Source organism: Anguilla anguilla, chromosome 4 (assembly GCF_013347855.1).
Source record: "Anguilla anguilla isolate fAngAng1 chromosome 4, fAngAng1.pri, whole genome shotgun sequence".
Lineage (NCBI taxonomy): Eukaryota > Metazoa > Chordata > Actinopteri > Anguilliformes > Anguillidae > Anguilla > Anguilla anguilla.
Window position 1 is genome coordinate 60736469 of NC_049204.1, and position 16133 is coordinate 60752601.

At 42.0% G+C, this 16133-nt stretch overlaps 3 protein-coding genes and 1 long non-coding RNA gene across 7 annotated transcripts in view; 1 reads left to right on the plus strand and 3 right to left on the minus strand.

The window, feature by feature from the left end:
- The window catches only part of LOC118225477 (E3 ubiquitin/ISG15 ligase TRIM25-like), an 81799-nt gene that overhangs the window by 29046 nt on the left and 36620 nt on the right, over nucleotides 1-16133 (plus strand). The window lies entirely within an intron of this gene.
- On the minus strand, nucleotides 158-2607 carry LOC118225505. Its single transcript, XR_004764835.1, has 2 exons — nucleotides 709-2607; nucleotides 158-497 (listed from the first exon to the last, which is right to left on the minus strand). It is a non-coding gene; the product is annotated as an uncharacterized LOC118225505 (long non-coding RNA).
- LOC118225488 (E3 ubiquitin/ISG15 ligase TRIM25-like) lies at nucleotides 3729-7230 on the minus strand. Its single transcript, XM_035413957.1, has 4 exons — nucleotides 6279-7230; nucleotides 4872-4967; nucleotides 4550-4783; nucleotides 3729-4274 (listed from the first exon to the last, which is right to left on the minus strand). Exons 1-4 carry the CDS (start codon nucleotides 6867-6869, stop codon nucleotides 3858-3860), a joined length of 1338 nt encoding a protein of 445 aa, XP_035269848.1. The 5' UTR covers nucleotides 6870-7230; the 3' UTR covers nucleotides 3729-3857.
- LOC118225481 (E3 ubiquitin/ISG15 ligase TRIM25-like) lies at nucleotides 9671-15783 on the minus strand. Its single transcript, XM_035413945.1, has 6 exons — nucleotides 15183-15783; nucleotides 13773-13868; nucleotides 13451-13684; nucleotides 12767-13237; nucleotides 10966-11159; nucleotides 9671-10246 (listed from the first exon to the last, which is right to left on the minus strand). The coding sequence occupies exons 1-6, from the start codon at nucleotides 15768-15770 to the stop codon at nucleotides 10177-10179; spliced, it is 1653 nt and encodes a 550-aa protein (XP_035269836.1). The 5' UTR covers nucleotides 15771-15783; the 3' UTR covers nucleotides 9671-10176.

The following is a 16133-nucleotide window of genomic DNA, read 5'->3' on the forward strand; positions in this document are numbered from 1 at the left end:
CACTGCTTTGAATCAAATCGCTGTGTTTCAGTTTTGCTTGCTGTGGAGGACAAAGTCCAGTGATTGGTTCAAATAGGCCAATGATTGTATGACATCATTAATGAAGACCCAACACAGCTACGGCAAACAAACGCACAGGGGAGCACACGGCATAATAGAGTCTATGAGAGAGTCAGCAGAATTAGATCCATCAGGATTGAGTAGATTTATCACATATGTGTTTCTAAAGCAGTGACCTGCCACTATCTTCAGTTATCATTCTGCTTTCTGACTTCATAAACGGCAAGGGTCAACTGGCTGGTTCCTCTCCGTTTCTAATGTCTATCTATTGCGTGTCCATCTTTGAAATGTGGTGATCTTCAGAGTGTTTCTCTTCTTGTCCATTTGGTGGTGCTGTGCTGAGGATCTGACGTCTCTGTTCATCCAATCATTCAATGAATTTGGCTCTGAGCGCCGCCTTCACTTCCTGCAGGAAACCAGGCTTTCTGCACTCACTCCTGTGGAAGAAAGAAAGCACACTGATCAAAGAGCAGTGGGACTGAGCTCCACACAGGAGACATGGAGAAACTCACAGGTTTGGTGTTGAAATGTGCAGGCATGTAAACTGTAAATGAGTAAAAAGAAGCAAAGGCACTGAATGTAAAAATTAGAAAACTTAAAAAATACACAAAATCCTGAAAATTTGAGAATCACACTAAAAGGCCCTACGAGTTTCTTGCACGGGGGATGTCAGTGAAGGCGACTCTGTCTTCAGCGCCATCGGTTGCAGCCACAGTAAAAACCAGCTTCTGGTCAAAGGCTCTTTCCAGCAGCTTCAGCACCTCCTGACCCTGTTGGCTTTTTGGTAACCAGGCCTGTGTATTGATTCCAGTAAAGGGCTTTCCTGGGTTGGGATGGGCCTCCTGAACACAGAATGTAACACACAGGGAAAAGAGAAACTGTGCATGTATATATACATATGTGTGGATGTTCAATTTAAGTTTCAATTTAATTTAATTTGCCGGTTTTTACTGAGGGAAACAGGGAAACAGGAAATAGGAAATTTGGGAAAGACTGAGCCTAATCTCGGTTGCACTCAGAAATATATAAGTTCACTTTTGAAGATGCATGTATCGAAACAGTGGTTTCTGTCTTGTTTATAGTTTCTATACATTCCATTTCATGAAATTCATGCATTCGCACTACCAAATGACTATTCAATTAAATATTAAAATTCTCATTTGTATCAAGATATGATTTTATAATGACCCCTGCATCGGGATGTTTATTGCATACTAACCTCTGTATCGTTAGGGCTGATCAATTTAATTTCCTGTCTTTTGAGGGTTTCGGCAAATGCAAACATTAAAGTGAAAACATAGCTTTTTGTGATTAATTTCCTTAGGCTTTGCACTGGGAGGTTTAATTAGTAAAACTCGGTATTATTATGACTAAACCATCCCTGGAAATTATTACCATATAAAATTCAAAACATAATCCTAAAACATGCATTGGTAGTTTATCAAATGCTTACATTATATATTTTTCAAAAACATATGCAGTATAGCACCATGGTGGTTTCACCCTTGCTTTACTGGATCCATGTCTGACAGAGTCAGTGTGTGACTGAGTGACTGGCTCCTGCTGTCACTATTAGCGATTAGCTAAATTGCACGCCCCTGAAGATGGAGTGCAACTCAGAATAGACCAACCCGGATTGCACTAGCTAAGTTTTTGGTGTTTTTCTCCCGACCTAGCTGGTCTCTTTTGGCTGCCCTCACTTTACTCGATCCGACACTTTATCACAAATGAAGTGATTGTCACTTAGGCAAGTCAGTGCGAATGGCTACTGTCGATGTGAGTATCTGCTGCTGCCTGCCTGCCTGCCTGCCTGTGACAACATCTATGGACATAACACTGTCCTGCTGTTCTCATCTACAGTAATGCTCATTTAGAACTTTAGAATGACTAAATTATACACACTTGGAGAAGCTAGCCGGAGTTTGCAAGTTAGTCTCCCCATGTTAAGTCTATGGACATTTTGTCTCATTCAAATTTAATCCACAACATAGTAATGGTGTAACGTATCTATTACCAAAATCAGTAGTTGGCAAGTTCATGGTGATTGTACCATGAATGCGAATTGGCATTGAGATTGGTTTCGAAATGGAGGAGATATAAAGGTAAAAAAAATCTGAGTTTTTACATGGGAGAGCTGACCAACACAAACATACTACTGCACTCAGAATAATAATAGACAAGATGCTGAGACACATTAGGCCAATATAATGAAACAAATAAGTAGCGTATGGGAGACCTTCATTCTATTACTCGAACAGTAGAATGCAATGAAATGTGTTTTTTCTTCAGAAACAAACTGATGAAATAGAATTGCAGTGAACTCCATTCATGTAACTTCTGCAAAACTGTATTTTTCCCAATCACATCACATCAACATTATTGAATAATGAAGAATAATTTAATAAACATCAATGTCTTACCGTCTGTATTCCATTGGGAATATTGTATGTAATGCAGCATGATGTATAGTCTTCAGAATCAGAATCAGAATCATATGTAAAGCTATAGCCGCGTTTCCACCAAAATTACCCGGAACTTTCAGTCCCAGGAACTACTTTACCAGGAACTAAAAGGTTCCTTCAGCCAATGGTTGTCTGCGTTTCCACCGGGGTCTAAAGTACCGCGAAGATTAGGCAAATTAGCCCACTGACGTTGTCGTCGGTCCATCTGTCATATGATTTCTTCTGTAACCCCATACTACCACCGAAGTAGCCTACATTATTTTCTAATAACCGGGACAGCCCGGAGGGGTTTATTCCACATATATACAACGGGTTACCAACAATGACTATGTATGGTTACTTTTGTATTTATTGATTTTCATATATCCTCTCAAACACATTCATTAACAGCAGAAAACATGCACACGTTGTAAACAATTTGCTGTTTTATTACTTTCTCGTCGTCAATTCCATGTACAAAAATGTAAATTAGTAGTGGTACAGCCACCGTTTGCTTTCCTTCGAAGTTACTGCTAGCCGAGCAGCGAAGTGTGCCCTCCAGATGCGAACCATGCACCATAAATGAGTCCATAGTCTTCCTGGTCTTTTCGTGGAATTGAAAAATGGCAGTAAAATTGAGTAAAATTACGGCAGTCTGAAAAAGCTAAAGGGAAGATTACTAGAATTAACCTGTTATTTTACCCGGATAAAAAGTGCGGAAGGTGATTTCCAGTTTGCTTGTACTGTATCACCAATGTTAATTATGCAGAACTACCGCATACCTCACATAACTGTATCAAACGTTTTGAGTCAATTACAACGGGCTAACAAAGAAAATCCGGAAGAAAATATTCAGCAACCGAATTAATCCGTTTGAATGTTTTGGTAGCCTACGTAATATGCTGTCCCAGCACGAATGCTTAGCATTTTATAAAACGAATACTAAAGCAAGAAAAGAACAGAAGAGCACACGTTATAATTCCAAGACGTTGACAGGCTATAACCAAAAGTAGGCTACTGCGCCGCATAACATACAAGTTTGATTTGAAGTTATTATGAATATAAATTGGTTTGCCGCTGCATATTTTCAAACATGGCGGGTAATGGCGGAAAATAAATACAACACAAATGCTACGAGTACTCGACCAATCAGAAATGTTCAGCGCTGCAAGCTCCACCCAAAAGGTTCCTGTACTTTCGGAAAGTACTACCCCCCGAGCAGGAACGTTTTGGGGGGTAAAACAAAGCCCCCAGAACTAAATTTAGACCCTAGTTCCTGCGGTGGAAACGCACTGAGTTCCTCAAAAGGTTCCTAGTTCCGGGGTATAGTTCCTGCGGTGGAAACGCGGCTTATGCCTATGTCCCCATGTCATCTGTCCCTCTGGCTGGTCTCCCAGCACTGAGTGCTTTTAGACACACTGGACACTGAAGACCAAGGCTTTCTACAGATTTTTTCAAGCAGGCTGCGCAGAAGGCATGAGTACATATCAGCCTCTGCTTCTTCTGCAAGGGCTCCATGCAGAGGGGACAGGTCTCCACTTCAGCTGCTGAGGCACTGGCTTCTGAAGGCTCCCTGGTCTCAGTAAAGCAGCCATAAATTCCCACTGCTCTGCCTGCCTTAGAGATCTTAGATATTTCCCTTCTGCAGACATCCTCCAGTTGGTCTTTCAGCTCAGAGACACATTTCCTTACAGTCTCAAAGGAGAAATGTGGGTTGCTTGTTCTGATGGGTAGGTTTCCAAGTCCAGGAGGGACACAGAGAGGCTTAGATCTCTAATGAGAAAGAGAGAGGGAGAGGGAGAGAGAGAGAGAGGGAGGGAGAGAGAGAGAGAGAGAGAGCGAGAGAGAGATCAAAATTAATTAGCAAAGTGATCACAGCACTGTCTGACCAGTACCGACAGAAATGGTTAACGACAGTCAATCAACACTGACCACAAGATTAGAGGGTAACAGAAAGTCAGTGTCCACAGTGTGATTCAGAACTTCCAGTTCAATAAGGAATCAGAAACAGCTCCATTGGACAGCTTTGTCAGAGCCAGTGATGTTACCTGGAGGAAGTGGATGTGATCCTCGGTGTGTAAAAGCTGCTCCAGCTCAGCATCTCTCCTCTTCAGCTCAGGAATCTCCTGCTCCAGTCGCTCCAGGAGTCCTTCAGCCCGACTCACTGCAGCCTTCTCCTGATCTCTGATCAGCTCTTTCACCTCAGAGCATCTTATCTCAATGGAGCGGATCAGCTCAGTAAAGATCCTCTCACTGTCCTCCACTGCTGCCTGTGCAGAGCGCTGTTAGGAGACACAGAGAGAGGAGGGCTGAATATTTTATCTAGGCCTTTCACTCAGCTCTTACTGGAATCCTCTAGTCAGTACCCACCTTGAGTGACTGCACAGCCTGTCTCAGATCCTGCAGCTCCTTCTCTCTCTCCTGGATTCTTTGCTGGAATTTACTCTGTGTCACCCCCAGCTGCTTCTGTGGACATACATCAATCATTCCACGGTATCATTATTGTGGTATGTACTGTTGTCATATTTTCAGAGAGATTTTATGCGTAGTGGACAAAGTAAATTTGCTTTTTTTCTTTTAGTTGCACTTTTGCATATACTAGGCATATTAACATTTGCATGAGACATGTCACCGTGTTCCAATTCATTCAAATACAGTTTCAGGTCTGGCTACCTCTGACCACAACAATGAAAGGTGTACCTTTTGGCCAATTCCCTGTATCAGCTTCAATTCTTACAACAAACTTTAGAGCCATGGCTTTGAAAGCTGTATCATCAAACACAAAACTGCTTGCAAATGTTTCTGCCAGAGTACCTCTCAGAGTACTTCGCTTTGTTGCAGCTAGCCACTATCTATAGAAGCAGAACAACAATGTCTGTTTATTTGTTATAACTTTAATAAGCTGTTACTTCAAATGACAATTTACATTTTTAACAGTACATTAAATCACACATGTTTTTCTTTTTCATGTATCAAATACTCCATCTTTCTCGATCCTTTCCCTGCATCAGTACATCTATGGGCAGGATGTCACCTCCACTCATTTCACAATACGCCCGTTTGCTTAATCACCCTAATAATGACAAGAAAAACATGAATAGGGATATTTCCTTGACAGAAAATCTTGAACGTTAGCAGTCCTCTGTTTACAATTTAATGCATCACTAAACAACAGCACATGCATTCCCATGAGCTGCAGCATAATGCTAATCTTTTCACCACTGATGCCTCTGTCTTTTACAAAGCTGAGAAAGGTGAATCTTTTCTGTTGATCTCTGCATGCTCTAAGCCATGGCTTCTGTAATAAAAATGCTAAATATGCCAACTCATTTAAACAGCTCAGTTCACTTCCTGTTTTATGTGCTTAATCACTGTCTTGAACTGTCTGGACTTCAAACTTCAAGCCTACTTCATGGATCAGACTTAAAGCTACACAGCTCAGAGAAATAGTGCATTCATACTCTGAAGTACATTCATAATGCCTAGTAACGCAAACTATAAATGAAATGAAATTGTCACATTGTATTCTGAATGACTGAAACAGAATATATGCATTTGGATACAGGGAGTATTTTGAAAGATGTTTCCAGTGTAGAATATATCTTTCATAGTAGAATAAAGTTATTCTCGTGTAGAGGCTTGCTGATTACATTTTCCATTGCTTTGTAAAATGTCGTAATGAATGAGTGATTGAGAGAACTTTTCCATAGTGCAGTGTTTCCCTGGGTTCCCATTAAAGCCAGAATTAAGCATAAAGTGATAAGTTCCAGTTCTTACCTGTTTCTCAGACCTTTCTATTGCAACTGAAACTGTATCATGGCCTCTGTGATCTTCAATTGTACAGAGATAACAAATAAACTGCTGATCGGTGCGACAGTAAATCTCAAGCACTTTGTCATGACAAAAGCAGATCTTCTCCTGAAGGTTTCCAGTGGCTTTAACCAGATTATGCTTCTTAAAAGCAGGAGATTCATAGTGAGGCTGGAGATGAGTTTCGCAGTAAGAGGCCAGACACACCAAACAGGACTTGACGGCTTTGAGCTTTCTCCCAGTGCAGACATCACACTCCACGTCTCCAGGTCCAGCGTAACAGTGAGCAGGAGGAGCAGCTTGGAGTCCTGACTTCTTCAGTTGTTCCACCACTTCATCCAGTAAAGTGTTTTTCTTCAGGACAGGCCTCGGGGTGAAGGTCTCTCTGCACTGGGGACAGCTGTAGACACCAGTATGATCATCCTGATCCCAGTAGCCCTTAATACAGCCCATACAGTAACTATGTCCACAGGGAATAGTCGCTGGAACCTTGAATACATCCAGACAGATCGAGCAACTGAACTGGTCCTGATCCAGAAGGCCTGCAGCCTGTGCCATTTTACTGCTCAAATTGACAGAGATTAGTTTCAGTTCAGAATGTTATGTAGTTTTCTCTGAATCTGTTTGAGAAAGAGCAGGAGATATTTCCTGGTTTTGAGCAGACCCACACTGAGGCTGGTCTCTGCTATTTTACCGCTCATGCTGACAGAGACAGAGTTCAGTTCTGTTTCTCTGAAACCGCGTGACAGAGAATGTGGAAGTGACTTCCTGGTTCTGCCCACAGATGCAGGAGGTGTGGCGCTGGACTGAGGCCATGCTGAGCAGAGCATGGAGTGAAGAGAGAAAGATATGATCTGTTCGTCTTTACCCATTTCTGACAGGAAGTTTGCCGCTCAACAAAAGCCAGACTCTGAACAGAAAGTGGACTTTTTTTTCAAACTCATTTGTTTAGAGTCCCTCCCCCCTCTCCTATTTCCTCACTGTCCCCCCAGTCTTTTAAGAAATTTCTTAGGCGAAAAAGTCAAAATTAAATATTATTCAGCCATTACGTTACATTACAGGCATTTGGCAGACGCTCTTATCCAGAACGACGTACAACAAAGTGTATAACCGTAACCAGGAACAAGTGTGTTGAAAGCCCTAGAGGGAAGTACAGTTCCAAGTGCAGGGAGCGGCCGCGTAGTGTAACTTGGACCCTGTAGGTTAATCTGAACACAAACAAAAGCAGCAGCAAAACAGTCTATGCAAATAATACAGGCAATAATTAAACAAGTAGGCATGAGTGCAATAACTAAAATAAACTAAAATAAACAGCTTACCTAGTTATATACCTAAGCTTACTTGACCAATTAGAGACTACAGGGAGGTCGGGAGGGGTGGGGAGAGGTGCAAGCTGAAGAGGTGAGTCTTCAGTCGTCGCTTGAAGCCGCAAAGAATTACCCATAGATGTCCTCCAGTAGAATCTGATTGTCATGCTTCTCATCCTAAAACCATCTTTACCAGGAGACACAGTGTGGCTCAGTCTGCAGGGCGGGTGACTGTCAACCCATGTGTGAATCCACCCATGCGCCCGAGGGTTTGATTCCCCACACTATGGCTCTGTCTCTAACCCTCCCTGCTTTTCCTCATCTACATAAACTGCAAAATTTCACATGGAAGATGAAAACAATTAATTTTTTTAATCACCTGTACAGGTGGTAGAAAGAGGCTTCACTAAGACTGAACAACAGACAGCATTTGTGTGTTCTTTCAGTGACACGGCTTTTAACCAATCGCTGTGCTGTGCCTTAGATGGTAAAACCCATTGGTTGGTTCAAATAAGTCATTGATTGTACGTACGCACAGCAGTTGGACAAAATAACAGAAACCATGTGAAAGAGGATTTCAACCTTGGGCAGCTACACAGGTGAATCATATTAAGTTTGATGCAAACTTAATATGACTAACCTATCAAAAGTGGAAATGCATCAGCTACCAAAGAGGTGTGACAGTCAAAATTGTGCTATGTTCGTTTCCAAAGCAACATGAGGCAACAAACAGTTCCAAAAAAAATTTTTTTTTGAAGTATCTGCAGGCTTCACCTCACCTGTCTTCTGCCATGTATTGCATAATTCAACAGAGTTTTGCATAATCATGAGATTTCCAACAAGGTCTAGACACCTTCTGCAATGGCCAACCACAGCCGACCACACACACACACACACACCAGGCAGACTGTAGCTTAATGACACACACACCAGGCAGACTGTACCCCGACCCCACACACACCAGACAGACCGTACCCCAACCACACACACATTCCTTGTGAATACGTCTCACAGCTTTATTTAAACGAGGTGACATTACATCATGGCCCACGGCTGCTGGCTCTTGGTCCACTCAAGGTAAATGAGATCATAAAAGTGTGGAGAAGGGGGAAGGGGGGGGCTCTTTTTTAGTGGTGGGGTGAGCAATAGTCTCATTGGAATCAAAACATGGGGGGGGGACAGAGGGGAGGGTGTCCCAAGGAGGCCATCAAGGTGAGCATGAGTTGGGGCTGGGGTTGGTGTTTGGGTTGGGTGGGGGGGGCTGGAAAATGAAGGAATTATATCTTACTGTCAGGACTCATTTGGTATGGTCTGATGAGGAGCTTTTTAAATTCTGTCTGTTGGGCCAGTGGGTGTGGCTGAGGTGGGGTGGGGGTGGGAGCATAGATCAGTGCGCCCATCCCCCTCTCCCCCAACCCCTTGCAGGTGAGATGTACAAGGCCGTTAATGCTCATGGATTAACGGAGTGACTGAAATAAATAAGATCAGTGTTGAAATGGGGGGTCAAATTAAAGACCAACATAGCTGACCAATGCATCCCAACTGCCTGCTATTCTGCTATGTGTGTGTGTGCATGTGTCTGTGTGAGACGGTGTGTGTGCATGTACGTGTGCATACACATGCATGTGTGTATTTGTGTGTGCGTCTGTTCATTGCAATTTCTTTGAGTGAGGAAAATGTGTCAAGCACTTTTGATGAAATGGTGTGTGTATGTGTGTGTGTGAGTGTGTGTGTTTGCATTTGTGTGTATGTGAGAGTGTCTGTGTGTGAGTGAGAGAGTGTGTGTCTATGTGTGTGTGTGTGTGTGTGTGTGAGAGAGAGAGAGAAAGAGAGGCAGACCACTGGAAGTGTGGGGTTGTGTATATGTATGTACGTGTGTGCACATTTATCTGTGCACTTATGAGCAAGTGCATGTACTGGCTTATTTGGAGGAGTAATATTGAGCGAACTGTACCCTCAAAAATAAACAGGGATTCAAAACATATGAAAATCTGTTGCATTTCAAACAGAATTTATGCATAATTTTGTGTAGTGGACATCTGAAACATGTCAGCAAGTCAAAATCATACGTTTATAGGCAGTTCTCATGAAATTAGAAAAGTCATGATCAAACAAGCCTCGAGCTGCCAAACAGCGTCTGGGGTCTCCAGTACCCCAAATAGAATATAGAGGATGAACAGAAGTTAATGTTATTAATGACCTATGTACCAGGTTGGGGTGTGGCCTGCACTTGATTGATGTATGTCGTTAATGATGGACCAATCCAGTTACTGCATAGACAGGAACAGAGGAGCACTCAGCGTAATAGAGTCTATCACAGAGTCAGCAGAATGAGATCCATCAGGACTGAGTAGATTTATCACATATGTGTTTCTAAAGCAGTGACCTGCTACTATCTTCAGTTATGATTCTTCTTTCTGAGTGCAAAGGTCAACTGGCTGGTTCCTCTCAGTTTCTAATGTCTATCTATTGTGTGCCCATCTTTGTAATGTGGTGATTTTCTCTTCTGGTCCATTTGGTGGTGCTGTGCTGAGGATCTGATGTCTCTGTTCATCCAATCATTGAATACCTTTGGCTCTGAGTGCCGCCTTCACTTTATTCAGGAAGCCAGGCTGCGAGCACTCATTCCTGCGGAAGAAAGAAACACACACTGATCAAGGACCAGCAGGACTGAGCTCAACACAGGAGACATAGAGAAACTCACAGGTTTGGTGCTGAAAACTGACATCTAACTGTAAATGTGTAAAGAGAAGCAAAGACGCTGAACACACTCCAGCTTCCACTCATGTGCATTTATAGTTCATGATTAATAGAGCTTTTCTGGTAGCTGTGACACACCTGTGTTACTACACAACTGCAGCAGAGGTCAGGTTTATACTGCAGACAAAGCTAAAGACCCTGGTCCATCACCATGGAAACCAATCACACTCTTCTCCTGACTCTAGGGGATGATGTCACCCTCTGCAGCAGACTCACATGCTTCTATGAGCTCTGCTTGTACATTATTAGCAATATAAATATATATAAAATAGTATGCAAAGCATTTTGGGAAAATTCTCAATTGTATTCCTACATATATGCATTAATTTGTAGCTTTCGTATGGATGTGGTGATTGGTTATTAAATGTTCTGGTATAAAGTTACATTCTCAGTGAATACAGAAACACAAACATAAAGATTGAACAGCAGAAGCTGAAGCACAGACATGAGGGAACAACAGTCACACTGACACTGCTGGGCACTGTGAGATGATCACATATCCAGTGATTCATATTTTCACCAAATAACAGAAAATACACTAAATCCAGCAAATGAGAAAATTTGGAAATCACACTAAAAATCCCTACTGGTGTCCTGCATGGGGGATGTCAGCATAGATGACTCTGTCTTCAGCTCCATCGGTTGCAGCCACAGTGAAAACCAGCTTCTGGTCAAAGGCTCTTCGCAGCAGCTTCAGCACCTCCTGACCCTCTGGGGTGTTTGTTAAAATGGCTGCTGTTTGGATTCCAATAAAGGGCTTCCCTGGGTTGGGATGGGCCTCCTGGACACATAATATAACACACAAGGCAAAGGGGACTGTAAAGAAGTAGATCTTATGTACTGTAGGTCTAAGGGCACATATTTTCAACTCAATTCAGTTTCATTTGTCTGCCAGTTTTATATATACACAAAAAAAGACTAAAAAGTGTACACTTCACATGAAAACAAGAAATATGAAATTTGTGAATGATTGAGCCTGGGGCTGTGCTCAACGTATTCATACAACAACATATTATGAGTTCATTTTGGATGATGCGTGTATGAATACAGTGATTGCTGTCTTATGTTTATAAATTAACAAAAAAAATAGATGTGTGCATTTGTATTACAAATGAGGTGTTGTTTGAAATGCTCATTTCTTAAGGTGATAAGCATGCATGACTGTTTTCTTTTTAATTTGTTTTGTGGGAGCGCACTGAAGTTCAAAGGCTTTTTTGTATATTTGTTTGTTCTTGGTTGGCATTACATGATTTCTTTAAAATCATATTACGAATCACAATAAACAATTGTTGTGATCAGTGATTTTTCGTCAAATTCCTCTAATTTGGTTTTCTGAACGAAAAAAAAAACGAATTTCCATGTGGATCAGTATCCTTGTTTAATAGTGACTCCTGTACTGGGATATGTGTCTGAAAGGGACCCCAGTATGGGGATATGTATTGTACAGGGACCCCTGTATCTGGATATGTATTGTACAGTGACCCCTGTATCGGGGTATGAACTGTACAGTAACCCCTGTACCGGGGTATGTATTGTACAGTGACCCCTGCATCGGGGCATGTATTTTACTCTGAGATACCTGACAATAACCAGCATGAGGCTGAACTGCCAAAAACCAAACAAATTAGGTTACAAAAAATTTTTTTAAAACTCCACAACAGAAAGAAAACACTGAAACAGTGGTGGGAAGAAGTACTCAATGGGAAGTGATCTCAGAAGAAACCCGGCTATTGGGGGGGGGGGGGGGGGGGGGGGCGCATTAACTAATGTAGTTGTTAACTAATAACTAGTGGAAAGTTCATCTGGTTTGTTAAGGTATGTGTACATCATTAATTCATACTAACAACTACATTAGTTGATGCCAAGTCATACTGGGATTTAAAAAAGCAGTTCATGCATTTGTTAATGGTTAACTAATTATAAGTTTATCCTATGTTTCGCTCATGTATAAATAATCATGTAACCAATACATTAGTTAATGTATTTGTTCACTACTCATTAAATTTCATCCTTAATTAATGTATTTGTACATCATTAATCATCATGTTAAAAACTGCATTATTCAATGCCAATTCACATGACCTAATTGTAAAGTGTTACTAAGTGTTATAAAGTGAGGGGCAATGGCTGGGGTTCGTATCCTGGCCAATGCCCCAAAAACCCGGCCACTGGGGATGCGCAAGTCAGTGCATTCGTAGTGCTGGTCCCAAGCCCAGGAAGGGCATCCGGTGTAAAGCATATGCAGCGGCCCCAAAGGGGAACACCCGGAAGAAGAAAAGAAAAAAAAAAAAAAGGAAGTGTCATAAAGCACCAGCCCATCTTTCCAAATCACATGAATCCAAGAGTACTGAATTATGAAGAATTTTTTAATAATCATCAGTTTCTTACCGTCTGTATTCCATTGGGAATATTGTAGGTAATACTGAACAATTTGTTTCCCACATATTGCACTGTCATCTGTCCCTCTGGCTGGTCTCCCACTACTGTGAGTGCTTTTAGACACACTGGACACTGACGACCCACTCTAGATACAGAGTCACGCAGACAGGCTGCACAGAAGGCATGAGTACATATCAGCCTCTGCTTGTTCTGCCAGGGCTTCAAGCAGGTGGGACAGGTCTCCACTTCAGCTGCTGTGACTCTGGCTTCTGAAGGCTCTCTGGTCTCAGTGAAGCAGCCATAAATGCCCATTGCTCTGCCTGCCTTGGAGATCTTGGACATTTCATTCTTGCAGACGTCCTCCAAATGCTCTTTCAGCTCAGAGACACATTTCCTCACAGCCTCAAAGGAAATGTGTGGGTTGATAGTGAGGCTGGATAAGTCTCCAGGTCCTGGAGGGACACAGAGAGACTGACAGCTCTAATGAGAGAGTGAGAGTGAGAGAGAGAGAGAGAGAGAGAGAGAGGATTAAGCATCAGTGGAGCAGAATTGGGAGTAGTACAACGCTTAACACAAGCTAAGAGGACAACAAAAACTGTGTCCTCATGTCCAAAGCATAAGTCAGAAATTCCAGTCAAATAAAGAATCAGGAACAGCTCCATTAGACAGCTCTGTCAAAGCCAGTGATGTTACCTGGAGGAAATGGATGTGATCCTCTGTGTGTGAAAGCTGCTCCAGCTCAGTGTCTCTCCTCCTCAGCTCAGCAATCTCCTTCTCCAGTCGCTCCAGGAGTCCCTCAGCCCGACTCACTGCAACCTTCTCCTGATCTCTGATCAGCTCTTTCACCTCAGTGCGACTTCTCTCAAAAGAACGAATCAGCTCAGTAAAGATCCTCTCACTGTCCTCCACTGCTGCCTGTGCAGAGCGCTGTTAGGAGACACAGAGAGAGGAGGGCTGAATATTTTATCTAGGCCTTTCACTCAGCTCTTACTGGAATCCTCTGGTCAGTACCCACCTTGAGTGACTGCACAGCCTGTCTCAGATCCTGCAGCTCCTTCTCTCTCTCCTGGATTCTTTGCTGGAATTTACTCTGTGTCACCCCCAGCTGCTTCTGTGGACATACATCAATCATTCCACGGTATCATTATTGTGGTATGTACTGTTGTCATAATTTCAGAGAGATTTTATGCGTAGTGGACAAAGTAAATTTGCTTTTTTTCTTTTAGTTGCACTTTTGCATATACTAGGCATATTAACATTTGCATGAGACATGTCACCGTGTTCCAATTCATTCAAATACAGTTTCAGGTCTGGCTACCTCTGACCACAACAATGAAAGGTGTACCTTTTGGCCAATTCCCTGTATCAGCTTCAATTCTTACAACAAACTTTAGAGCCATGGCTTTGAAAGCTGTATCATCAAACACAAAACTGCTTGCAAATGTTTCTGCCAGAGTACCTCTCAGAGTACTTCGCTTTGTTGCAGCTAGCCACTATCTATAGCAGCAGAACAACAATGTCTGTTTATTTGTTATAACTTTAATAAGCTGTTACTTCAAATGACCACTTACATTTTTAACAGTACATTAAATCACACATGTTTTTCTTTATCACAATGTATCAGATACTCCATCTTTCTCGATCATTTCCCTGCATCAGTACATCTATGGGCAGGATGTCACCTCCACCCATTTCACAATACGCCCGTTTGCTTAATCACCTCAATAATGACAAGAAAAACATGAATAGGGATATTTCCTTGACAGAAAATCTTGAACGTTAGCAGTCCTCTGTTTACAATTTAATGCATCACTAAACAACAGCACATGCATTCCCATGAGCTGCAGCATAATGCTAATCTTTTCACCACTGATGCCTCTGTCTTTTACAAAGCTGAGAAAGGTGAATCTTTTCTGTTGATCTCTGCATGCTCTAAGCCATGGCTTCTGTAATAAAAATGCTAAATATGCCAACTCATTTAAACAGCTCAGTCCACTTCCTATTTTACGTGCTTAATCACTGCCTTGAACTGTCTGGACTTCAAACTTCAAGCCTACTTCATGGATCAGACTTAAAGCTACACAGCTCAGAGAAATAGTGCATTCATACTCTGAAGTACATTCATAATACCTAGTAACGCAAAATATAAATAAAATGTAATTGTCACATTGTATTCCGAATGACTGAAACAGAATATATGCATTTGGATACAGGGAGTATTTTGAAAGATGTTTCCACTGTAGAATATATCTTTCATAGTAGAATAAAGTTATTCTCGTGTAGAGGCTTGCTGATTACATTTTCCATTGCTTTGTAAAATGTCGTAATGAATGAGTGATTGAGAGAACTTTTCCATAGTGCAGTGTTTCCCTGGGTTCCCCTTAAAGCCAGAACTAAGCATAAAGTGATAAGTTCTGGTCCTTACCTGTTTCTCAGTCCTTTCTTTTGCAACTGAAACTGTATCATGGCCTCTGTGATCTTCAATTGTACAGAGATAACAAATAAACTGCTGATCGGTGCGACAGTAAATCTCGAGCGCTTTGTCATGACAAGAGCAGATCTTCTCCTGAAGGTTTCCAGTGGCTTTAACCAGATTATGCTTCTTAAGAGCAAGAGATTCATAGTGAGGCTGGAGATGAGTTTCGCAGTAAGAGGCCAAACATACCAGACAGGACTCGACAGCTTTGAGCTTTCTCCCAGTGCAGAAATCACACTCCACGTCTCCAGGTCCAGCGTAATAGTGAGCAGGAGGAGCAGCTTGGAGTCCTGTCTTCAATTGTTCCACCACTTCATCCAGTAAGGTGTTTTTCTTCAGAACAGGCCTTGGGTTGAAAGTTTCTCTGCACTGGGGACAGCTGTAGACAACAGTATGATCATCCTGATCCCAGTAGCCCTTAATACAGCCCATACAGTAATTATGTCCACAGGGAATAGTCGCTGGATCCTTGAGTATATCCAGACAGATCGAGCAGCTCAACTGCTCCTCTACCAGAAGGCCTGCAGCCTGTGCCATTTTACTGCTCAAATTGACAGAGATTATTTGTAGTCCAGAATGCAGTGTAGTTTCTCACACTGGCAGAGACAAAGAGATAAGTTTAGTTTCTCTGAAACTGCGTGACAGAATCTGGGAGTGACATCTTGGCTCTATCTCTAGTTCTCTCGGCTTTCTTTTGTTTGCATAAACTGCAAATACACACCAGGAGGGTGGACTCTTTTCAAAATTACAATTTGTTAAATTTGCGTTAAATTTGAACAACAGGCAGTATTAGTATGTGCGTTCAGTGAAACTGCCTTGAAAAAGTCACATTTTCTGTACACATTCTGTCACATTTACATTTAAAATTCAAATCATATTCAAATAACAGGTAAGATTCAA

Coding starts and splice junctions, on each gene's coding strand:
- LOC118225488 (XM_035413957.1), bottom strand. CDS start 6,869: ATGGCACAGGCTGCAGGCCTTCTGGATCAGGACCAGTTCAGTTGCTCG. Junction 4,784..4,871: donor AGGCTGTGCAGTCACTCAAG/GTGGGTACTGAC, acceptor GTCTCCTAACAG/CGCTCTGCACAGGCAGCAGT. Junction 4,275..4,549: donor ATCACATCCACTTCCTCCAG/GTAACATCACTG, acceptor CTTTCTCATTAG/AGATCTAAGCCTCTCTGTGT.
- LOC118225481 (XM_035413945.1), bottom strand. CDS start 15,770: ATGGCACAGGCTGCAGGCCTTCTGGTAGAGGAGCAGTTGAGCTGCTCG. Junction 13,238..13,450: donor ATCACATCCATTTCCTCCAG/GTAACATCACTG, acceptor CTCTCTCATTAG/AGCTGTCAGTCTCTCTGTGT. Junction 11,160..12,766: donor TTCCCAATGGAATACAGACG/GTAAGAAACTGA, acceptor TTATGTGTCCAG/GAGGCCCATCCCAACCCAGG.